Source organism: Balaenoptera ricei, chromosome 2 (genome assembly GCF_028023285.1).
Source record: "Balaenoptera ricei isolate mBalRic1 chromosome 2, mBalRic1.hap2, whole genome shotgun sequence".
Lineage (NCBI taxonomy): Eukaryota > Metazoa > Chordata > Mammalia > Artiodactyla > Balaenopteridae > Balaenoptera > Balaenoptera ricei.
In genome coordinates this window covers 14,112,974-14,137,695 of record NC_082640.1, presented here as the reverse complement: position 1 = coordinate 14,137,695, position 24,722 = coordinate 14,112,974, and the positions used below count along the sequence as shown (strand labels likewise).

The 24,722-nt window shown below is 37.5% G+C and overlaps 1 protein-coding gene across 10 annotated transcripts in view; it reads left to right on the top strand.

The window, feature by feature from the left end:
• MLLT10 (MLLT10 histone lysine methyltransferase DOT1L cofactor) overlaps positions 1 to 24,722 on the top strand; it is a 252,759-nt gene that overhangs the window by 49,774 nt on the left and 178,263 nt on the right. For all 10 annotated transcript variants that reach the window (XM_059911217.1, XM_059911207.1, XM_059911201.1 and 7 more), the window contains one exon: positions 2,709 to 2,763. In XM_059911217.1, coding sequence (XP_059767200.1) covers positions 2,709 to 2,763 — 55 coding nt within the window. The remainder of the gene's footprint in view (positions 1 to 2,708; positions 2,764 to 24,722) is intronic.

Below are 24,722 nucleotides of genomic sequence, written 5' to 3'. Positions count from 1 at the left end.
GCGTGGGCTTTCTCTAGTTGTGGCGAGTGGGGGCTACTCTTCGTTGCGGTGTGTGGGCTTCTCTTGGGGTGGCTTCTCTTTGTTGCGGAACACGGGCTCTAGGCACGCGGGCTTCTGTAGTTGTGGCACGCAGGCTCAGTAGTTGTGGCCTGTGGGCTCTAGAGCGCAAGCTCAGTAGTTGTGGCGCATGGGCTTAATTGCTCCGCAGCATGTGGGATCTTACTGGTCCAGGGCTCGAACCCATGTCCCCTGCATTGGCAGGTGGATTCTTAACCACTGCGCCACCAGGGAAGTCCCATGTCTCTTGGTATTTTTTAATTTTCTCTTTTGATTTCACTAGTGATCCATTGGTTGTTTAGTAGCGTATTGTTTAGCCTCCACATGTTTGTGTTTTTCATAGTTTTTTTCTTGTAGTTGATTTCCAATCTCATAGTGTTGTAAAAGATGCTTGATATGATTTCAGTTTTCTTAAAATTTACTGAGGCTTGTTTTGTGGCCTAGTATGTACGTGATCTATCCTGGAGAATATTGCATGTGCGCTTGAAAAGAATGTGTATTCTGCTGCTTTCGGATGGAGTGCTCATATATATAGATATACATATATCTCTCTATATATCAGTTAAGTGCATCTGCTGTAATGTGTCATTTTAGGCCAGTGTTTACTTAGTGTTTTTCTGTCTGGATGATCTGGCCGTTGATGTAAGTGGGGAGTTGAAAATCCCTTACCCTTATTGTATTACTGTCAATTTCTCATTTTATGTTCATTAGTATTTGAATTGTATATTTAGGTGTTCGTATGTTGGGTACGTATACGTTTACAATTGTTATATCCTCTTTTTGGACTGATCCCATGATCATTATGTAGTGTTCTTTGTCTCTCGTAACAGTCTTTATTTTAAAGTCTGTTTTGTCTGATACTGGTATTGCTGCTCCAGCTTTCTTTTGATTTTTCCATTTGCATGGAATACCTTTTCTACCCCCTCACTTTGAGTATGTGTGTGTCTCTAGATCTGAAGTGAGTCTGTTGTAGGCAGCATATATGTGGGTCTTGTTTCTGTATCCATTCAGCCAGACCATGTCTTTTGGTTGGAGCATTTAGTCCATTTACATTTAAGGTAATTATCGATATGTATGTTCTTATTGCCATTTTGTTGTTTTGGATTTGTTTTTGTAGGTCTTTTTTCCCCATTCTTCTTCTTCTCTTGTTTTCTTCTCATTATTTGATGACTATCTTTTGGGTTATGATTGGATTTCTTTTTCTTTTTTATGTGTATATCTATCATAGATTTTTGGCTTGCAGTTACCATGAGGATTTGTTATAGCAGTCTATATATATATACGGGATTGTTTTAAGTTGCTGATCTCTTAATTTCAAATGCATTTAAAAAACCCTGCATCTGTATTCTCCTCCCCTCATGATTACTGTTTTTTTTTTTTTAAATTAATTAATTTATTGTTGGCTGCATTGGGTCTTCATTGCTGCGTGCAGGCTTTCTCTCTAGCTGTGGTGAGTGGGGGCTACTCTTCGTTGCAGTTCACGGGCTTCTCATTGTGGTGGCTCCTCTTGTTGCAGAGCATGGGCTCTAGGCACGTGGGCTTCAGTAGTTGTGGCTCGCGGGCTCTAGAGTGCAGAGTCAGTAGTTGTGGCGCACGGGTTTAGTTGCTCTGCGGCATGTGGGATCTTCCCAGACCAGGGCTCGAACCCGTGTCCCCTGCATTGGCAGGTGGATTCTTAGCCACTGCGCCACCAAGGAAGCCCATGATTACTGTTTTTGATATCATAGTTTACATCTAATTGTTTTGTGTATCCCTTAACTGCTCATCGTGGATGTGGATGATTTTTACTACTTTTGTCCTTTAACCTCCCTACCAGCTTATTGCGTGCTTATTCACTATTTTATTTTAATTTTCTGCTCGTATTTTCCTTTGTAACTCATTTATATTGCTATATTATATGCTTCAAACCTCTTTGGAGAGTAAGGTAGGGTACAAATAATAAGTAATCATATATGATTTCTAGGAATGTAGTCTTCATAGTAAGACAGTGCCACTGAAACTCTTTATTATTTTTACAGTTATTTCAGTCCTCTTGTCAGTAGTGAAAAGAAATGGCAATACTGGCTTGGTGTTTATTTCTGGTTTTAAATTGTGGGAATGGTAGAGAGGGATCCATAATAATTCTGAGTATCATTGTGCTGTGAATGAAAAGAGTAACTAGAATAATTAGAGCAGTTCTTTCCTTCCAAAGGCAGGTCAGCACATGTGAGATCATGCCTTCCTACTTGAATCAAAATTCTGAATTTGAGTTTGGCTCTTTATTTCAGGAGAAACCAGATCCCAACTGAGTATGTAATAATCCTGGTTGATTCTACTCAGAAAGCAAAGGAGTAGAGGCAAAGGTTAAAAACTGTGCCCCAATCCTATGTTGAGAGAATCTTTTTATTTTTATTAATGTAATATTAGAAAAAAAATTGTGGCAGGAATTTAAATGTTAAGTAAAATTACTTTTTAGAAGTTGTTGTGTGGTACTCTGAGGAAGATCAGATGTCAAGGAGAATTACTTTGTGAGGATCTTTCTGATAACACTCTTGGTGGCAACTAGTACAAATGCCACTACCATATTTTTAATAGTTTTGAAGTTACAGGGAAGATGTTATACTTTGGTAATCTGAAAAATCTCTTTGTTCCCCCCCCCCCTCCTTTAATAGAGATGTGAACTGTGTCCTCATAAGGATGGAGCTTTAAAAAGAACAGATAATGGCGGTAAGTGCAGAGAATTCTCTTGAACATTTTCTCTTGAAAATTTTCTTGAACACTGGAGTGCAGATGTATTTTAAAATATCTGGTAGTTCATATTATATCAAAGTGTTTGCTGCTTAAATATTTTTAACAGTACTGGATGTAATTTATGAATTTTTAAAAATTGAAACATAACTTTTCTACTTTCTGGACAAACTTAAGTTTTATTTTGTTTTGGTGCAGAATGATCCACATACTTCTAATTAAAATCTTGATTTTTTTTTTTAAATGGATACAGTTTCTTATATTACTGTTGGGAAAAGCCACTTTTTTTTTTTCTTTGTTAGAGATAAAAATCTGTTTTAGATTCTTTTTCTCCTGTTTTGTGTATTGCTAGACAAATGATGTTTCTAATGCGTGTTAATTTTAACACCCTGTGGATCCTTGTTGCTTGAATATAAACAAATTCTGACTTCTCTTAAATTTTAGTGTGCTTTCATAAGACCCCTTTTGTATTTCTAATTTTCATTTCCATTTTTAGTTACCTTTCTTAGAGAAATCCATGTTTCTTTATAGCTCAGTACCATTCTTAAATGTGTAGACATCAATTTATTAAACTGTGGCATTTTATGAAAATTAAGCAACTGATGAGGAAACTCAAAATAGTAGAGATAAAACTAGTACTATTAGTATATACTTACATTTTGGGAAGCCAGCTCTAAAGTATTTTTGGCATAGAATAGTTTCATGGCATGAGTAAAAAAAAAAGGGGAAAATACAGTGTTTTTGGCTAGCACTATATAGATATATATAAATATTTAAATCTAATGTTTAGACTATAAGTCACATTATCCAAAATTTTATATATTAAAAATCCTCGCTCCCACTCCTGATTCACCATTATCTGCACAGTTTCTCAGTACAGTTTCTGCCACCAACATAGTTGCTGTTACTACGTTTTTGGATACACAAATAAATATGAGGAAACAAAAATTCTCTGCAATTTTATACAAATGGATGAATATTATATATACTCTCTTGCATCTTAAGTTTTTCCCTGAACAGTTTATCTATTATCAGTATAGAGCTTTCTTTATTATCGTATGTTATGTAATCAGCTGCCTGTTTCTAATCTTTTGCTTTTATGACTAATGCTTGTATATATGTCATTTTGCTTCTATGCAAAGACATCTGTAGGATTTTATTAATTCCCAGCAGTGGAACTGTTAGGTCAAAGAGATTTTACAATTAGTTTTGGTAGATATTCCCAAATTATTCTCTTTAGTGGTGGTACCAATTTGTGTTCCCAGCAGCACACATCTTTTGTAATCCAGTAGATGAAAGTTGGTGTCTCAAACCATGCATTTTGCGTTTCTCTTATTATGAGTGAATCTGAATATCTTTTCATGTTTTTAAGAGCAGTTCAACTGGTATTGTCCCATTTGTGATCTGTTCTTTTTCTGTTTGGTTGTTGATTTTTTCCTTTTTGATTTGTTGAAGCTTTCATAGGAGTACCTCATATATTAGGCTTTTGTGATGAGTTGGACTAGTTTTGGCCCTGTTGTTGATCTTGCTCATGTGGCTTTTTCTCATGCAGAAAATTTTGATTTTTATTTAGGTGAATTTCTTAATCTTGTCTTTCTTGGTTTCTGTGTTTTGAACCATTAGTTAAGGCTTTCCCTACTTCAGAGTTATAAAGGAATTCTTTCATGGTTTTCCTTTAGCTTTTTTTTTTTATCTTGGCCGCAACACATGGCATGTAGGATTGTTCCCCAACCAGCGAGTGAACCTGTGCCCCCTGCAGTGGAAATGCAGAGTCCTAACCACTGGACCACCAGGGAACTCCCTCCTCTAGTATTTCTTTTTTTTTTTTAGTAAATTTATTTATTTTATTTTATTTATTTATTTTTGGCTATGTTGGGTCTTTGTTGCTGCACGCGGGCTTTCTCTAGTTGTAGCTAGCAGGGGCTACTCTGTTGCGGTGCGCGTGCTTCTCGTTGTGGTGGCTTCTCTTGTTGCTGAGCAGGGACTCTAGGAGCGCGGGCTTCAGTAGTTGTGGCACAGAGGCTCAGTAGTTGTGGCTCGCAGGCTCTAGAACGCAGGCTCAGTAGTTGCGGCGCATGGGCTTAGTTGCTCTGTGGCACATGGGATCTTCTTGGACCAGGGCTTGAACCTGTGTCCCCTGCATTGGCAGGTGGATTCTTAACCACTACGTCACCAGGGAAGCCCCTCCCTCCTTTAGTATTTTTATAGTTTCTTTCTTTCTTTTCTTTCTTTTTTTTTTTAACAGTTTAATGTTTGATACATTTGGAATGTATCCAGCTAATACAATGTGAGGTATGGTTCCAGCTTCATTTTTTCCTAGATGATAAAATGCTACCATTTGTCCCATCTCCATTTATTGAACAGTTCATTTTTTCATATTGATTTGCAATGCCATCTTTCTCATACTCTAAATTTGATGTGTATTTTAAAAATTCTGACTAAATTGTGTTCCAAAATTATTTTGGAGCCTGGTATGCATTTTATTATAGAAATGCCAATTGTATTTCCAGACTGGTTAACAAAACCTCACAGTGTACCTGATGTATATAGTATCAATGATGCTGTTCTTTAATATCTAGTACCCATTTTTCATACCAGAAAATATGTTCCAAATTTTAGTTTTTCTGGTGATCAGGATTAGGAATTTTTCAATTTAACTGTTACTTTTCTTCAATGTCAATCACTCCATAGTTCTCAGTTGTTGAAGGTAAGTGTTTTAACATAGATTGATGTGTGAAAGGTGGGTTATTATAGGCAAAGGGAGAAGTAAATGATAAAAGACACAGGTATATCAGGGATTTGCATTGTAAAGTTTGAATAGTAGCCCTTCTGAGAGGTGGAGCTGATGGTATAGGCAAGATTTTCTTTCTTTTCCCTTTCCCCTGCTCATCCTTTTCCTTCCTTCCTCCCCTCCCCTTGCCTTGGCTTGCCTTCCCTCCCTCCTTCCCCACCTTCCCCTTCCCTCTTTCTTCTCCGCCCCTGCTCCACCCTTTCATACTAAGGACTTGATCCTGTTGATTATGGGGAGCCACTGAAACTGAGGTATAACATATGAGTTTTCTGTTTTAGAAAGATCACTCTGACAGCATTGTGGTAAATGGATTGGAAGGATATGAGACCAGACCAACTATAAAAAAGAAAGGCGAAGCTGGATGATAAGTGCATTTAACATACTTAAAACCAGCTATATGGCCTAGCGGGTGGGGGGAGATAGAAAAAAAATAAATTATGGAGGTAATTCAGTCTGCCATTTTACTCACTGAGCTCTAGGCAAACCTATATGGAAATCCCTTGTGAATTATTGTAAAGCTTTCCCAACCATCGCTGACAAAGACATGAAGTATACTATTATTGAGGGGGCCAGGCAAGAGGTGATGTCGGCTTACTTATATTCTTGAAGAGGAAGTTTTAAAATGAGTTGAGGATCATTGATAGATACTATCTGACAGCACAGTTAGAAGAACTTGAATAAAGCAGGGTTGTGTATTCAAAATGATGTACAGTGTCTTGCACTTTCTCTATTGGGATTTTAAGGGGTTTTTCAGGGATAGTTTTGATTATACATACTTTTTTGGGTTTTATACTCTGATGTTAGAATGTACACTCCACAGAGATAAGACTCTGCTTTATTGTAGCAAGTCCAAGGGAGAGATACTGAGGAACTGTTTGAGACAGAAGTAGGAGGAGGGATAAAAATGAGGGAATGGACATCAGAGATACTAAAGTGGTAAATTTTTACAGGTATATTAAAAAAATGCTTTTATTATTGAAAAATTTCAAGCATACATACAAGTAGAGAGTATCCCTACCTTGGTACCTAGCTTTAACAGTGACCAAGTCATGGCCAGCTGTTTCTTCTAAACCCTTCGCTACCCCAGTCTTCTGATTATTTTGAATTATGTGAGCATTTCTAGTTTACGTGTATATTTTAAAAATGCACAATATATTATCACACCTAAAATAATTGACAAGGATTTCCTAAACCCATCAAATATCTAGTCATTGTTCAGAATTTCCTGATTGTCTCCTGTTTTCTTCTATAGTTGTTGAATCAGGATCCCATAAGGTCCATAAGCTGGATCCAAATAAGGTGCATACATTGCAGTAGCTTGGTATGTCTCTTAGGTCTCTCTGTAATCTCCTTTGTCTTCTTTCCCCCTTTGTCAGTTTACTTATGGAAAAAATCTGGGTCATTTGTCCTGTAGAGTTTGTACACAGCAGACTTTGTTGATTAATCTTAGATGGTGTGTGTGTGTGTGTGTGTGTGTGTGTTTTAACATGTCACTTTGTTCCATGTATTTTCTGTACATTAGTAGTTAGATATATTCAGAGACTTGATCATAATCAGTTTATTGTGGGGACAGTCAAGAATACTTCATAGATAGTGTTGTATATTTCCTTCAAGAGGCATATGATAATTGTTTTGTGTATGTGTGTGTGTGTGTTAACAGCTGTTGATCAGTGTCTAGATCCATTTTCAGGTTCAGCAACGTTGCAGTCTGTATTAGTACTTCATTCCTCCTTATGGCTGACTGATATCCCATTGTATATATACAGGCCACATTTTATCTATCCTTTCATTTGTTGAAAGACATTTGGGTTGTTTCTATCTCTTTGCTGTTGTGAATAGTGCTGCTGTGAACACTGGTATAGATGTTAGAACATTAGTATTTTGGGGGGTATATACTACTAGTGGCGTTGATGGGTCATATGGTGCTTCTGTATTTAACTTTTCAAGGAACTACCAAACTGTTTTTCATAGTGGCTGCACCATTTTTACATTCCCACAAGCAGTGTATGAGGGATCCATTTCCTTCGCATTATCACCAACACTTAATATTTTCTGAATTTTTAGAATTATAGCTATCCTAGTGGATATGAAGTGGTACCTCATTGTGGTTTTGATTTGCATTTCTCTGATCATGAATGATGTTGAGCACTTTTTCATGTGCTTGTTGGCCATTTGTAAATCTTCTTTGGAAAAATACCTGTTCATGTTCTTTTTTTTTTTTGGCTGTGCCGGGCGTTCCCCGACCAGGGATCGAACCTGTGCCCTCCTGCAGTGGAAGTGTGGAGTCTTAACCACTGGACTGCCAGGGAAGTCCCCCTGTTCATATTCTTTGTCCATTTTGTAATTGGGTTGTTTGTCTTTTTTTTGTTGAGCTGTAAGAGTTCTTTATATCTTCCGGATTCTAGACACCTATCAGAGATACATGATTTACAAATCTTTTCTCCCACTCTGTGGGTTGTTTTTTCATTTTCTTTATATTGTCTGTTGATTCACAGTAGTTTTTAATTTGATGAAGTCCAATTTATCTAATTTTTCTTTTGTTGCTTATGCTTTTAGTGTCCTAATAATCCATTACTACCCGAAGATATAAAGATTTTACACCGATTTCCTTCCTTAGAGTTTTATGTTTTTAGCTCTTTTTAGGTTGTTGATCCATTAAAAAAAATTTTTTTTTCTTTATTTTAACAGACAAGGAAGTTGACACACTTCATGGTTGAAGTCCTAATCCCCAGCTGCTCAGAATGTGACTACATTCAGAGATAGGGTCTTTTTTTCTTTTTTCTTTTGGCTGTGCTGTGCAGCATGCAGGATCCTAGTTCCCCAACCAGAGATCGAACCTGTGCCCCCTGCAGTGGAAGCACGGAGTCCTAACCACTGGACCGCCAGGGAAGTCCCCTGTTGATCCATTTTGAGTTTTTGTTTTGTTTTGTTCTTTTGGCTGCGTTGGGTCTTTGTTGCTGCGTGCGGGCTTTCTCTAGTTGTGGCGAGCAGGGGCTACTCTTCGTTGCACTGCACAGGCTTTTCTCATTGCAATGGCTTCTCTTGTTGTGGAGCATGTGCTCTAGAGCGCAGGCTCAGCAGTTGTGGCGCATGGGCTTAGTTGCTCCACGACATGTAGGATCTTCCTGGACCAGGGATCGAACCTGTGTCCCCTGCATTGGCAGGTGGATTCTTTTTTTTTTTTAAGATTTATCAGGCATTTATTAGTGTAATTTTCAATGAAGACAGATTTTGTAGGCACATTACACTCATACCAACATTTACAGGTGTGCTACAATTTTAAAAGTACTTCTTGATATACCTGAAAAGGCAGGCGGATTCTTAACCACTGTGCCACCAGTGAAGACCCTTTTGACTTAATTTTTGTATATGATGTGAGTTAGGGGTCCAACTTCATTTTTTTTTCTTGTGGGTATCCAGATGTCCCAGCACCATTTGTTGAAGAGACTATTCTTTCCCCCATTGAATGGTCTTGGTATCCTTGTTAAAAATCAGTTGGCTATATGTGCATGGGTTTATTCCTGGATTCTATTATATCCTATTGCTCTTTTTATCTATTCTTATGCCAGTGCACACTGTTGTGATGACTGTAGCTTTGGTAATAAGTTTTGAAGTTGGGAAGTTTGACTGTTCCAGTTTTACTCTTTTTTTTTTCAATATTGCTTTGGCTCTTTGCGTTCTATGGAAATTCCATATGAATTCAAGGATTGTGAAAAAGGCCATTGGCATTTTGATAAGGGGTTGCATTGCATCTGTAGATTGCTTTGGATAGTATTGCTGTCTTAACAATATTAAGTCTTCCATAATATGAACACAGGATGTCTTTCCATTTATTTATGTCTTTAAGTTCTTTCAGCAATGTTTTGTAGTTTTCAGTGTAAAAATCTTGAATGAGATCATCCTGGCCTAGTGTGGACACTCAATCCAATGACAGATGTCCTTGTAAAAGTATGTGGAGACACAGACATAGGGGAGATGGCCATGTGAAGACTAAGGTTGAAAAAAAAAAAGAGTAATGTGGACATTGGAGTAATGTAGCTATAAACCAAGAAATGTCAAGGATTGCGAGAGCCACGAGAAGGTAGGAGAGAAGCATGTTGATTTTGGACTTCTGGCTTCCAGAACTGTGAGAGAATGTATTTCTGTTTTCTTAAGCTACCAAATTTGTTGACATTTTTTATGGCTGTTCTAGGACACTGATATACTTGCTTTGAGAATATTTGCATTTATATTCATAAGGGGTATTGGGCTGTTATTTTGTTTTCTTATGTTTGTCTGACCTTGGGGGCATTTGCTATCATACTGGCCTCATAGAATGAGCTAGGAAGTGTTCCCTCTTTAAGATTTTTGGAAGAGTTTGAGAAGGATTTTTGTTAATATTTCTTTAAATGTTTGGTAGAATTCACTTATGAAGGCATCTGGTCCAGGGCTTTTCTTTGTGGGGAGGTTTTTGCTTGTTGGTTGATTCAATCTCTTGTTATATAGGTCTGTTCAGATTTTCTCTTTCTTGACTCAGCTTTGTTAGTTTGTGTTTCTAAGAATTTGTCCATTTCCTATAGGTTATCTAATTTGTTGGTCTGTATTTGCTCATGGTATTCTCTTGTAATTCTTTTTCTTTTTGTTAAGGTCAGCAATAATGTTCCCACTCTTATTTCTGAATTTAGTAATTTGAGTCCTTTTTTTCTTAGTCAATCTAAAAGTTTGTCAGTTTTGTTGATCTTTTCAAAGAACTTTTGGTTTTGTTGATTGTCCCTGTTATTTTTCTATTCTCATTTTATCTCTAATTTTACACCTTTCTTCCTTCTGCTGGCTTTGGGTTTTAGTTTGCTCTTTTTCTAGCTCCTTAGCGTAGGTATATAATTAGTTTATGAATTTGAGATCATCTTTGCTTTTTTTTAAACAGCTTTTTTGGGAGATGGTTTATAGCATGTGTTTCACTCATTCGAAGTGTGCAACTGATTTTTTTTTTAAGTATTTACAGTTTGTGCAACACACCACAGTCAATTTTAGAACATTTTTATCACTTCAAAAAGAAACCCTGTTTTGTTTTTGTTTTTTTGTATAGGACAGGGAACTGTATTCAATATCTTGTAATAAACTATAATGGAAAAGAATCTGAAAAACAATATATAGTATATAAAACTGAATCACTTTGCTGTACACCAGAAACTAAGACAACATTGTAAATCAGCTATCCTTCAATTAAAAAACCAAAAGAAACCCTGTATTTTTAAACTATCACTCCCTTATCTGTCCACCCTCCCCTATTTCACCCCCCTCAAGCATCTTCTTTCCAACATAGATATTTTCAGGTATGAATTTAACTCTTGAGTGCTGCTTTCTATGTATCACATGAGGTTTTGTATATTGTGTGTTTTTCATTTGTCTTAGGGTATTTTCTAGTTTCCATTGGATTTCTTCTTTGACTCATTGGTTATTTAAGAGAATATTGTTTAATTTCCATGTATTTTTGAATTTTCCAATTTTCCTTCTGTTGTTGATTTCTATTTTCATTCCATTGTAGATTGATAAGATCTGATTTCAGATCTTTTAAAATTTATTGACACCTGTTTTGTGACCTGAATTGTGATCTTGGAGAATGTTCATGGGTATTTGAGAAGAATGTGTATTTTGCTGTTTTTAGTTCAGTGTTCTTTATATGTATATTGGGCCTAGATGTATTGTAGTGTTATTCAATTCTTCGATTTATTTACTGATTTTCTAATAAGTTCTGTCCATTATTGAAACTTGGGTACTGAAGTTTCCAGCTATTACTAAAGAGCGGTCTGTTTCTCCCTTTAGTTTTGTTTCATGTATTTTGGAGCTCTGATGTTTGGTGCATATATATTTATAATTGTTTTATCTTGGCATTTTTTTTTTTTTTTTTTTTTAATTTTTGGCTGCATTGGGTCCTCATTGCTGTGCACGGGCTTTCTTTAGTTGCGGTGAGCGGGGGCTACTCTTCGTTGTGGTGCATGGGCTTCTCATTGTGGTGGCTTCTCTTGTTGTGGAGCACGGGCTCAATAGTTATGGCTCATGGACTCTAGAGCGCAGGCTCAGTAGTTGCGGTGCACGGGCTTAGTTGCTCCACGGCAGGTGGGATCTTCCCCGACCAGGGCTTGAACCCATGTCCCCTGCATTGGCAGGAGGATTTTTAACCACTGCACCACCAGGGGAGCCCCTTGGTGTTTTAAAAAAAATAAATTTATTTATTTATTTTTGGCTGTGTTGGGTCTTCATTGCTGCGCGTGGGCTTTCTCTAGTTGCGGCAAGTGGGGGCTACTCTTTGCGGTGTGTGGGCTTCTCATTGCAGTGGCTTCTGTTGTTGCGGAGCACGGGCTCTAGGCGTGCAGGTTTCAGTAGTTGCAGTACGTGGGCTCAGTAGCTGTGGCTCGCAGGCTTAGTTGCTCTGTGGCATGTGGGATCTTCCTGGACCAGGGATCGAACCTGTGTCCCCTGCATTGGCAGGCAGATTCTTAACCACTGCGCCACCAGGGAAGTCCCTCTTCTTGGTGTTTTCACCTGTTTTTCATATATAATGTTCTTCTCTGTTCCTTGTAACAGATTTTAATTCTTATTTCATTTTCCATATATATATTTTTAGTAGCTATCCTGGGGATTGCAATTAACTTCTTAAACTTAACAACACCCTGAGAAACACCCAGGTTAGGGAATACAAAGGCAAATGCCTTGAGTCAGTCCTTTGGGTTCTTTCTCTCCCCCTCCCACAGTTAGGTCAAAACTTAAAATCACAGTTCTTTGAGAACAAGCTCTGCTCAACCACTTCTGGAACCAGGGACCAGAGTTTGGCACTAGGAACATGGGGTGCTGTCTTCAAGACCATTGTCAAGCCAATGAGGGGTAGAGCCAGGGCAAGTAAAAATGATGCAAAACTCTTACTGTTTTTAAGTTGCCTCTTTCTTCTTTTTTTTTTTTTTTTGTTTGGTTTTGGCCGCGCAGCGTGGCATGTGGGATCTTAGTTCCACGACCAGGGATTGAACCCATGCCCTCTGCAGTGGAAGTGCAGAGTCTGGACCACTAGGGAAGTCCCAAGTTGCCTCTTTCTTTATTGTTTACTTGGGTGCATAAACTTTTGACTATCTTCCAGAGTTCTGACAAAGTTGATTACGACATTTAATGCTCCATTGTCTGGTGTTTCTGTGACAGCACAAGCTCTTGGAGATGCCATAGGTCCAAATGCTTCATTTTTAACCCTTATTTACCAGTTTTCAAGAGACAAGTATATTATTTGGTTGCCAGTAACAGGAATAGATTCTGGATAACTGAAGCAACAAGAATATATGAAAAGGTATAACTCACAGACTTAAGGAAAAATTGAGTGCTCGAGTGTTTGCATTTTGGAGTGACTGGAACCAGAAATGAATAGAATCTCCTGAAGCGTGGTATTCTAGCAAGAAGAGGGAATGGATACTGAATAAGCAGTTTTTTTCTTTTAAATTTGTTTATTTAATTAATTTATTTTTGGCTGTGTTGGGTCTTCGTTGCTGCGCCGGGCTTTCTCTAGTTGCAGCCAGCGGGGGCTACTCTTTGTTGCGGTGCGCGGGCTTCTCATTGTGGTGGCTTCTCTTGTTGCGGAGCACAGGCTCTAGGCACACGGGCTTCAGTAGTTGTGGCTCACGGGCTCTAGAGCGCAGGCTCAGTAGTTGTGGTGCACAGGCTTAGTTGCTCCGCGGCATGTGGGATCTTCCTGGACCAGGGCTTGAACCCGTGTCCCCTGCATTGGCAGGCGGATTCTTAACCACTGTGCCACCACAGAAGCCTGTGAATAAGCTTAAATCGTGGCTATCTACAGTAGTATTATATGAGTTAATGGATGTGGGTTGAGATGAGGGAAGGGAGCTGCTCAGATTTCTCTGTGGACAGCTGAATGTTGATGGTCTTAACTGAGGTAGAGAGTGTTGGGCAGAGGGTTGTTTTGAGAGTAAAGATCAATGTTGAGATATACTTATCATGTGTTGAGTTTAAGGTGATGGTGAGATTGCTGAAAAATGTATATGTCAGTAGGAAATTGGATATAATTACCAGCTTTTAGCTCTTACTGTTCCTGCTTCCTTACCATGTAGTTTGCTTCCTGGGGAGGTTACCGTATTCTTGATATCTGTCTGGAGCTATTTTCTGCATACATAAACACTTTTTACACAAATGTAGGATATAGTGTTTTATGAATTGCTTCTTCATTTCATAATATACCTTGGAGATCATTGCACATAAGTAATAAAAAACTCTCTCATATACATCTGCAAGATACTTAATTGTAAAAATGAACCGTAATTTATTTAACCATTCTCTTGATGCACATTTAGTTATTATTGTTATTACTATTTTTAAACAGTACTGTAGTGAATGGCCAAGTACAATGTAATCATGGATAAGTGGGTGATTAGCTATAGGCAAAAATTCCTAGAAGTGGGATTGCTGGGTCAGAGGGTATGTGCATCAGAAATTTCAGTGGATTTTGCCTAATTCCCCGCTATTGAGATGTACTAATTCACAGTATATTCACAATACACGCGAAGAGCCTGTTTTCATCATATTTTCCTCAGCACAGTTGTATGACCACCCGAGTCAGTTTCAGTTCTGGATTGTTGATCAGACTCACAAGTCACAATTGGCTTATCCAGCACCAAATATACCTGTAAAGGAAAAGCATACACCGTTGCGATACAGAGGCCTCCAAACTCTGATGCAGGATTTGATGTTTCCAGCATTTTGATTGTAAGGTTGACAAGAAGCTAATGCGAGTGCAGGTCCCATTAGCAGAGGGAAGCCTCCAGGTTTGGGGACCCTTAGTTTAAATCTGCCTACTAGCCATATAGCCTCTCTGTTTGTAAGTGGCTAGCTCTTCTATTTTAATGTAGTGTAGACTATAAATTATAAGTTATGCAATATTCATTCCTGACAGCCAAGTACAGCAGGCTAAAGAGCATTCTTGGATAAATTATTAGTACATGGCAGACACTATAGGACCCTCGTCTATCTTCAGGGTTGATCTTGCAAGAACTGTGAAGATATTTTCCTCAAGAGCCTGAAAGAGAGATTCAGAATACAGATTTTAACTCTTTCCATCTGTCAGTATTAAGAATCTTTTTATATTTGCCATTCTGGTAGGTAAGAATTATGTAAACCTAGCCTTAATCTGTATTTCTCTTATGAGAGAAGTTGAGCAACTTTTCATATGCTTAAAAGCTATTTGTATTTTCTTTATGTGAAGTATTCATTCATATTGTTAGCTCATTTTCCTCTTGGTACATTCCTCATGGCACATGTGGTTTTTTTTGTTTGTTTTTTAATATTTATTTATTTTTTAAAAATTTATTTTGGCTGTGCTGGGTCTTAGTTGCGGTATGTGGGATCTTTTAGTTGCAGCATGTGGACTTCTTAGTTGTGGCACACGGACTCTTAGTTGCAGCACGTGGGCTTCTTAGTTGCAGCACGCAGACTCTTAGTTGTGGCACGCATGTGGGATCTAGTTCCCCCACCAGGAATCGAACCTAGGCCTCCTGCCATGGGACTGCAGAGTCTTACCCACTGGACCACCAGGGAAGTCCTGGCAGATTTGTTGATTGTTGTGTAAGAACTCTTAGTGTATTATGGAAATTAGTCCTTTGTCTGGGGTATTGCAGAATTTTTTCCTCCTAGATGGTGGTTTGTGTTTTGATTTTGCTTTTGGCCATACAGAAATTTAAGTTTATAATCATGTTTATTATTATTATTAACAAATATTTTCCTAATTTTGTAGCATACTAGAAGGACTGTTTTCTACACCAAGATTATTTTAAACTTTTTAAAAAAAATTAATTAATTAATTAATTTATTTATTTTTGGCTGTGTTTGGTCTTCGTTTCTGTGTGAGGGCTTTCTCTAGTTGGGACAAGTGGGGGCCACTCTTCATCGCGGTGCGCGGGCCTCTCACTGTTGCGGCCTCTCTTGTTGCGGAGCACAAGCTCCAGACGCGCAGGCTCAGTAGTTGTGGCTCACGGGCCTAGTTGCTCCACGGCATGTGGGATCTTCCCAGACCAGGGCTCGAACCCGTGTCCCCTGCATTGGCAGGCAGATTCTCAACCACTGCGCCATCAGGGAAGCCCCTATTTTAAACTTTTTGTATGGTTTTTTCTAGTAGGTGGTTTGAAAAAAATTTAGATTGTTGATCCATCCAGAATTTATTGTAATGTAAGCTGTGAGGTATGGAGCTATTTATTTTTCACCTAGATGACTGTCCATTTGTTCCAAATACCTATTTTGAATAATCTGTTTTCCCTTGATGATTCCAAATGACACTTTTTAAAATACAAAGTTCACATGTGATTTGGCTTTATTTCTGGACTTTCATTGTATTCAGTGATGTGTCTTTTTATGGGCCAGCACCACACTGTTTTAATTATTTTAGTTTTCTATCTTGCAGATACAGCCCTTCCTCATTACTGTCTTCCTCCTCCTCCCTTCTTTTTTCTTCTCCTCTCCCACATTTTCTTGTCTTTAAAAATTTTTTTTAATTTTTAAAAACTACTAATGGGGTTTTTGGCTCTACTCGTTTAATTTTTCTTTAGGAAACTTTTTAATCAGTTTGTTTAATTTGTTTTAATTAATTTTTTGTTTTGGAGTAATTACAAAAAATTTTTTTAAACAGATTTATTTAATTAATTTATATTTTGGCTGCGTTGGGTCTTTCATTGCTGTGTGTGGGCTTTCTCTAGTTGTGGCACGTGGGCTTCTCTCTAGTTGTGGTGCATGGACGTCTCTCTAGTTGTGGCGCTTGGGCTCCAGAGCATGTGGACTCTGTAGTTGTGGCACACGGGCTCTCTAGTTGTGGCTTGCGGGCTCCATAGTCACGGTGCATGGGCTTAATGGCCCTGTGGCATGTGAGATCTTAGTTCCCCAACCAGGGATCGAACCCGCAACCCCTGAATTGGAAGGTGGATTCTTTTTTTTTTTTTTTTTTTTTTTTTTTTAGATAGCAGATATAATTAAGTTTGCTAATCAGCCTATTTTTTTTAAATTTATTTATTTATTTATTTATTTGGCTGTGTTGGGTCTTCGTTTCTGTGTGAGGGCTTTCTCTAGTTGTGGCAAGCGGGGACCACTCTTCATCTCGGTGTGCGGGCCTCTCACTGTCGCGGCCTCTCTTGTTGCGGAGCACAGGCTCCAGACGCGCAGGCTCAGTAGTTGTGGCTCACGGGCCTAGTTGCTCCGTGGCATGTGGGATCTTCCCAGACCAGGGCTCGAACCTGTGTCCCCTGCATTAGCAGGCAGATTCTCAACCACTGCGCCACCAGGGAAGCCCCGGAAGGTGGATTCTTAACCACTGGACTACCAGGGAAGTTCCAGTTCCTGTATACCCTTTACCCAGTTTCTCCCATTATTAACTTTTTACATTACCGTGGTATATCTGTGAAAACTAAGAAACTGACAATGATATATTACTATTAACTGAATGCTACACTTTAAAACAGTTTTCATCAATTTTTGTCATTAATGTCCTTTTGCATTTAGTTGCCATGTCTCCTGATCTCCTCTGGTCTATAGCAATTTCTCAGTCTTGTCTTGTTTTTCATGACCTTGACAGTCTTGAGGAATACTGGCCAGGTACCTGTTGAATGTCCCCTGATCTCCATTTGTCTGATGTTTCTCTCATGATTAGATTGGATTTATGGGTTTGGGGAAAGAATACCACAAAAGTTAAGTCCTCTTCTCATCATATCTTATCCGGGGTACAGATATCCATATGACATCACTGATACGAAAAAGACACTCGACATTACCACAGTGAGGTGACAGCACACCTATTAGAATGGCTACTATTTAAAAAAAAAAAAAAGCAAACCCAGTGTTAGTGAGGCTGTGGGGAAATTGGAACCCTTGTACACTCTTGGTGGGATTGTAAAATGTTGTAACCGCTATGGAAAACAGTATGGAGTTCCTTCAAAAAATTTAAAAAGAACTATTATAAAAAAGAACGATCCAGCAATTCCACTTCCAAGTATATATCTGAAAGCAGAGTCTCTTAAGAGATTTGTACGCTCATGTTCATAGCAGCACTATTCGCAATAGCCAAGAAGTATAAGCAACTCAAATGTCTATCAGTGGATTAATGGATAAGCAAAATGTGGTATATACATAAAATGGGATGTTATTCAGTCTTAAAAAGAAGGGAAATTCTGCGGTGTGCCACAACATGGTTGAACCTTAAGATCATTATTGTTAAGTGAAATAAGCTGGTCACAAAGGACAAATACTGTATGATTCCACAATATAAGGTGCTTAGTCAAATTCATAGAGACAGAAAGTGTAATGGTGGTTACTAGGGGTTGGAGGGAGGGGTAGAAAGGGAATGGGTGTTTATTGGATATTGATTTGCAAGATAAAAAAGTTCTGGAGATCTGTAGCACAACAACGTGAATATACTTAACGTTACTGAACTGTACACTTAAAACATGGTTAATGTACTGAATTTGGTTATGTGCTTTAAAAAATTACAGTAAAAGTAAATCTTTATCATCTTATTTATTTATTTTTTGCCTTAATACTTTGGCCAAGACTTACAGCACAACATTTAATAGAAGTGGTGATAGCAAGCATTCTTTTTCTACATTTCAAAGACATTGTATTGAGCATTTCACCATTAATTGTGTTGATATGTGTATATTTTGTTTTTTTTTGTTGTTGTTTTTTGGCCATGCCACAGAGCTTGCAGGATCTTAGTTCCCTGACCAGGGATTGGGCCATGGCAGTGAATGTGCTGAGTCCTAACCACTGGACCACTAGGGAATTCCCTGTTCTGGTTTTTTCTTGGCTTTTGTTTAGTTTTTGGGTAACTATTCCTACCCTGATAAGAGTTTGTTTTTTTTTTTAATCAAGAATAGATACACACTACTATATATAAAATAGATAAACAAGGATCTATTTTATAACACAGGGAACTATATTTAATATCTTGTAATAACCGATGATGGAAAAGAATCTGAAAAAAGAATATAACATATATATATATAATATATCTGAATCACTTTGCTATACACCTGAAACTAACACTAACATTGTAAATCAATTGTACTTCAATTAAAAAAAAAAGAGAGGAGATATTTTGGTCTCTACTGAGATGATATAATTGTTCTGCCTTATTCTGTTAGGAATTAAACTGATTCAGTTTTGAATGTTAAATATACCTTGTTTTCCTAGAGTAAGCTCAAATTGTTATTCTGGGATACAATTGGCTATTTTCTTTATAATTTTGGCACCCGTGTTTATGAGGGACATTAGTATGTAATTTTTTTTTTCTTATTATGGCCTTGTCAGATTTTGATTTCAACGTTATGAGGATGTCATAACAGGTTAGGAAGTATTCTCTCTTTTTTTATTTTCTGGAAGCATTTGTATAAGGTTGGCACTATTTTATCCTTAGTGTTTGATAGGATTCTCTGGCAAACCTGTCTGTGTCTTGAGTTTTCCAAAATTAGAATTATGTATTTATTTTCTTTAGTGATTAAAGAACTGTTTAAAATTTCTATTTTTTATTGTGGTTAGTTTTGGTAAGTTATACTTTTGGGGAATTCATCAGTTTCACATCTAAATTTTAAAATTACTGGCAAAAGTTCTTCATTACCTTCTTACTCTATTAAATATCTGCAGAGTTAAAATGTCCTTGGTTATTAGTGCCATCTCTTTTTTCCTAAGTTAGTCTAGCAATGGGTTTACCCGTATGTCTTTATTTACAAGAAGCTGTTAATACTTGCAAATATTTTAATTTTCTTCTACTTTTTTGGGGTTTATTTAGCTATTTTTTAAAATTTTAAGATGCAAATTTATTTAGCTCATTAAGTTCCAGTCTTTCTAATACTGCTTTAAAAACTTTATTTCTAGGGAGAAATTTAGTTTATCCTACAACTTAGATATTTTTATCATAAGTTAAAACTTTTATAATTTCCTTTCTAATTACTACTTTGACCTATTGATAATTAAGATGTTTATTTCTTAATTTCCAAATACATGAGTATTTTTATCTTTATTATCGATTTCTAGTTTAATTTCACCATTGTCAGAAAACATAGTCTTTGATTTTAATCCTATGGAGTGTGTTATGAGACTTGGTTTATGGATAGGATATGGTCAGTTTTTAAAGAAGTTCTCTGTGTGCTTTTAAAAAGTTCTGTGGTTGGACTTCCCTGGTGGCACAGTGGTTGAGAATCTGCCTGCCAATGCAGGGGACATGGGTTCGAGCCCTGATCTGGGAAGATCCCACATGCTGCGGAGCAACTGGGCCTGTGAACCACAATTACTGAGCCTGCGCGTCTGGAGCCTGTGCTCCGCAACAAGAGAGGCCGCGATAGTGAGAGGCCCGCGCACGGCGATGAAGAGTGGCCCCCGCTTGCCACAACTAGAAGAAAGCCCTCACACAGAAACGAAGACCCAACACAGCCATAAATAAATAAATAAATAAATTAAAAAAAAAAAGTTCTGTGGTTTTGGAATGTAGTGTTTTATATAAATCTGCATTTACATAAAATTTGATATTTGGCTTGTTGGATTTGATATTTGGGTTGTTAACATTTTCTGTATCCTTTCTGATTTGTTGAATGTGTTCTATCATTTACCGAGAAAAGTATGCTAATATTTCTTATTGTAATTGTGTAGTCTCAGTTTTTGCTTTATATGTTTTGATGATGTTATTAAATGCATGCATATTTACTATTACTCTTTCTCTTCTTTAAGAATTGAATTTTTTTTCATTGTGGAATACTCTTTTTCTCTGGTGCTATTTTTTACCTCAAAGTATGTGTATTTCAACTTATATTAACATAACTACCTCAGCTTTCTATCAGTTTTTGTTTTCAAATGGTATATCTTCTTTTTAGTTTTAATTTTTCTGTATTTGAATGCTTTAACCTTTTTTTTTTTTTTTATATCTTTATTTATGGCTGTGTTGGGTCTTCATTTCTGTGCGAGGGCTTTCTCTAGTTGCGGCAAGTGGGGGCCACTCTTCATCGCGGTGCACGGGCCTCTCACTATCGCGGCCTCTCTTGTTGCGGGGCACAGGCTCCAGACGCGCAGGCTCAGTAATTGGGGCTCACGGGCCTAGTCGCTCCGCGGCATGTGGGATCTTCCCAGACCAGGGCTCGAACCCGTGTACCGTGCATTAGCAGGCAGATTCTCAACCACTGCGCCACCAGGGAAGCCCTTGAATGCTTTAGATTTGGCTCTTGTTAACAGCAAATAGTCGCCTTTTTCCCTAGTTGAACAGTTTTTGTATTTTAAGTAAATTTTAGTTTGCTTACGTTTAATGTATGCATGTGGGTTTTTGTGTGTTTGTGTGCATGTGTGTGTATTTGTATTTGAATTTACACTTTCCATTTTACTAAATGTTTTCTATTTGTTTTTCTTGCTTTATGTTCGTTTTCATTCTTGTCTTTTTTTGAATTAAAATGTTTAAAAAATAGACTTTATTTTTTAGAGGAGTTGAATGTTCCCAACAGTATTGAACAGAAGGTACAGAGATTTCCCATATGTCCTTTGTCCCCACAGATGCATAGCCTCTCTCATTATCAACATCCCCCACCAGATTGGGACATTTGTTACTATTGATGAACCTATAATGACACATAATTATCATCCAAAGTTATTTACAGTAGGGGTCTCTCTTGGTATTGTACATTCTCTGTGTCTGGACAAAGTTATAATGACATATGTCCAGCATTATAATATCACACAGAGTATTTTCATGGCCCTGAATAACCCTTTGTGCTCTGCCTATTCATCCCTCACTACCTCCTAAACCCTGAAAACCACTGATCTTTTTATGGTTTTCATAGTATTGTGTTTTCTAGAATGTAATATACTTGTAATCATATAGTTATGTAGCCTTTACAGGTTGACTTCTTTCACTTAGTAATACGCTTTTAAGTTTCCTCCATGTCTCTTTACGGCTTGACAGCTCACTTATTGTTAGTGTGGATTTATTGTTTGTCTGGAGGTACCACAGTTTATCCATTCACCTGTGGAAGGACCTCTTGGTTGCCTCTTAAGTTTTGGAAATTATGAATAAAGCTGCTGTAAACATCCATGTGCAAGTTTTTGTGTGTACATAAGTTTTCAACTATTTTTGTAAACACTAAGGAGCATAAGCTTGATTGTATGGGTAAGGTATGTTTAGTTTTTGTAATAAATAGCCAAAGTATTTTCCAAAGTATTGTACTGTTTTGCATTCTCACCATCAGGGAATGAGAGTTCCTGTTACCCTTCACCCTTGCCAATAGTTGGTGTTGTCAGTGTTTTGGATTTTGGCCATGTTAATAGGTGTGCAGAGGTTTCTATTGGATTACTTCTTATTCTGTTCTACCCCTTCTGTTAGCTTCATAAAATTTAATATTTATATTTGCTTTTACCCTCTTTCTGAACCCTATGAATTTGAAATTCATTTATTAAACTCCTGACATAAATCTTATTGTTGTTATGTACTTTAATTCTCCATTTCTTTAAAAATTGTAATATTTTTGTCAGATTTTTTATGCAAGGGCTATAATAGTCCTTTGAAATGAAAAAGTTTGTGTAATACGTGTTACTTTCTACTTGAATGGTTTGGCAGAATTTACCAGCGAAACCTTTTAGTGTTAGAGTGAAACTTTTCTTGGGAAGATTTTTGATAAAAAATTTATTTTTGAAGAGTAAGTATATATAGTATTTTTTTATTAGCCTGTTAATGTTTGTTGGATCAGTAGTGTGTCAGTAGTCATAACCCTATTTTTATTCTTAATATTGGTAATTTGTGGTCTCAGCTTTTTGTTTTGCTTTATTTTGTTTTTGTTGTCGTCTTGGTTTGGGTTTTGGAGTTTGGTGTTTGGTTTTTCTTTAACCTGTGTACCTGGAATTTGTCAGTTTTGTTCACCTTTTTAAAGAAATAGTGTTTGGCTTTAATTTTTAAAGTCATCTGCCTGTTTTCTGTTTTACTGATTAATCTTTATGATTTCCTTCTTTCTACTTACTTTGTATATATTTAGCTCTAATTTTTTAACTTCTTCATGGGGCACTTTAGGTCTTTTTTTTTTTTAATTAATTAATTAATTTATTTTTGGCTGTGTTGGGTCTTCATTGCTGTGCGTGGGCTTTTTCTCTAGCTGTGGTGAGTGGGGGCTATTCTTCGTTGCGGAGCGCAGGCTTCTCATTGTGGTGGCTTCTCTTGTTGTGGAGCATGGGCTCTAGGCATGCAGGCTTCAGTAGTTGTGGCGCACAGGCTCAGTAGTTGTGACGCATGGGCTTAGTTGCTCTGCAGCATGTGGGATCTTCCCGGACCGGGGCTCGAACCCATGTCCCCTGCATTGGCAGGTGGATTCGTAGCCACTGCACCACCAGGCAAGACTGCACTTTAGGTCTTTGATTTTAGATCTTCTTTTCTAGTAAAAGTATTTAAAGCTGCAAGTTTCCCTCCTAACACTTTTGCTGCATTTCACAGGATTTGATGTGTTGTATATTTGTTGCCATTCAGTTCAAAATGTTTTCCAAATGTGCCTTGTGATTTTTCTCTTTGACCCATAAATTATTTAGAAGTCTATTATTTATTTGCCATATATTAGTGGTTTTGCTAGATAGCTAATTATTATTGGTTGCTAATTTAATTTCATTGTGGTTAGTGATTACACTCTAGATGATTTTAGTCCTTTAAAATTCACTAAGACTTATTTTAGGGCCCAGCATATGGTCTGCGTTGGTGAATGTACCATATGTATTTGAAAAGGAATCTGTATTCTACTGGTTTTTTTTTTTTTTTAAAAATATTTATTTATTTATTTATTTATTTATTTTTGGCTCTGTTGGGTCTTCATTGCTGCACTTGGGCTTTCTCTAGTTGAGGTGAGCGGGGGCTACTCTTCGTTGTGGTGCTCGGGCTTCTCATTGCAGTGGATTCTCTTGTTGTGGAGCACGGGCTCTAGGCATACGGGCTTCAGTAGTTGTGGCATGCAGCCTCAGTAGTTGTGGCTCGTGGGCTCTAGAGCGCAGGCTCAGTAGTTGTGGCACATGGGCTTAGTTGTTCCACGGCATGTGGGATCTTCCCAGACGAGGGCTCGAACCCATGTCCCCTGCATTGGCAGGCGGATTCTTAACCACTGCACCACCAGGGAAGTCCCTCTACTGTTGAATATAGTGTTCTAGTTAGTTAGATCAAGATGCTTGTTATAGGTAAGCTCTTTTATGTATTTATTGATTTTTTTCATTCTATTTAAAAAAAAATAAATTTATTTATTTATTTTTGGCCGTGTTGGGTCTTCGTTGCAGTGCGCAGGCTTCTCATTGCAGTGGCTTCTCTTGTTGCGGAGCGTAGGCTGTAGGTGCGCGGGCTTCAGTAGTTGTGGCTCGTGGGCTCTAGAGCACAGGCTCAATAGTTGTGGCACATGGGCTTAGTTGCTTTGCAACATGTGGGATATTCCTGGGCCAGGGCTCAAACCTGTGTCCCCTGCGTTGGCAGGCAGGTTCTTAACTACTGCGCCACCAGGGAAGCCTGATTTTTTTCTTTTTTTGGTCTAGTACACCTGTCATTTGCTGAAAATGGTGTGTTAAAAATCTGTTATGATTGGAACATTGTCAGTTTCTTCCTTTAATCCTGTCAAGTGTTGCTTCATGTATTTTAAGGCTTTATTTTTAGGTGCATATACTTTTCTAATTGTTATGTCTTTCTGTTGAATTATCCCTTTATTGTTATGTCCCTTTCTATGGAGTGTTTGTTTTATAGTGTATATCTGATATCAAAATAGTCACTCCAGCCTTTATATTCTTACTGTTATTTAGCAGGGTATATTATTTCCCGTCCTTGTGCCTTATTTTCTTTAAACTTATCAGAGTCTTTATGTTTATTAAAAGTGTTTTTTCTCTTATAGGCAGCATATAATTTGGTCATTTAAAAAAAAATCTACTCTGTCCCTTTCAGTCTCTCTTTAATCTTACCTTGTCCCATCAACGGTTGTGTATAAATGATTTAACATTTAATGTAAATTAAAGTTTGGATTGAGATCTATTTTAAGATTTTTCTTTTAAAAACAGCTTTATTCAGATATGATTGACTTTCAGTATATGACATATATTTAAAGTGAACAATTTGAAAAGTTCTGACTAATGTATGTACATGAAACCATCCACATAATCA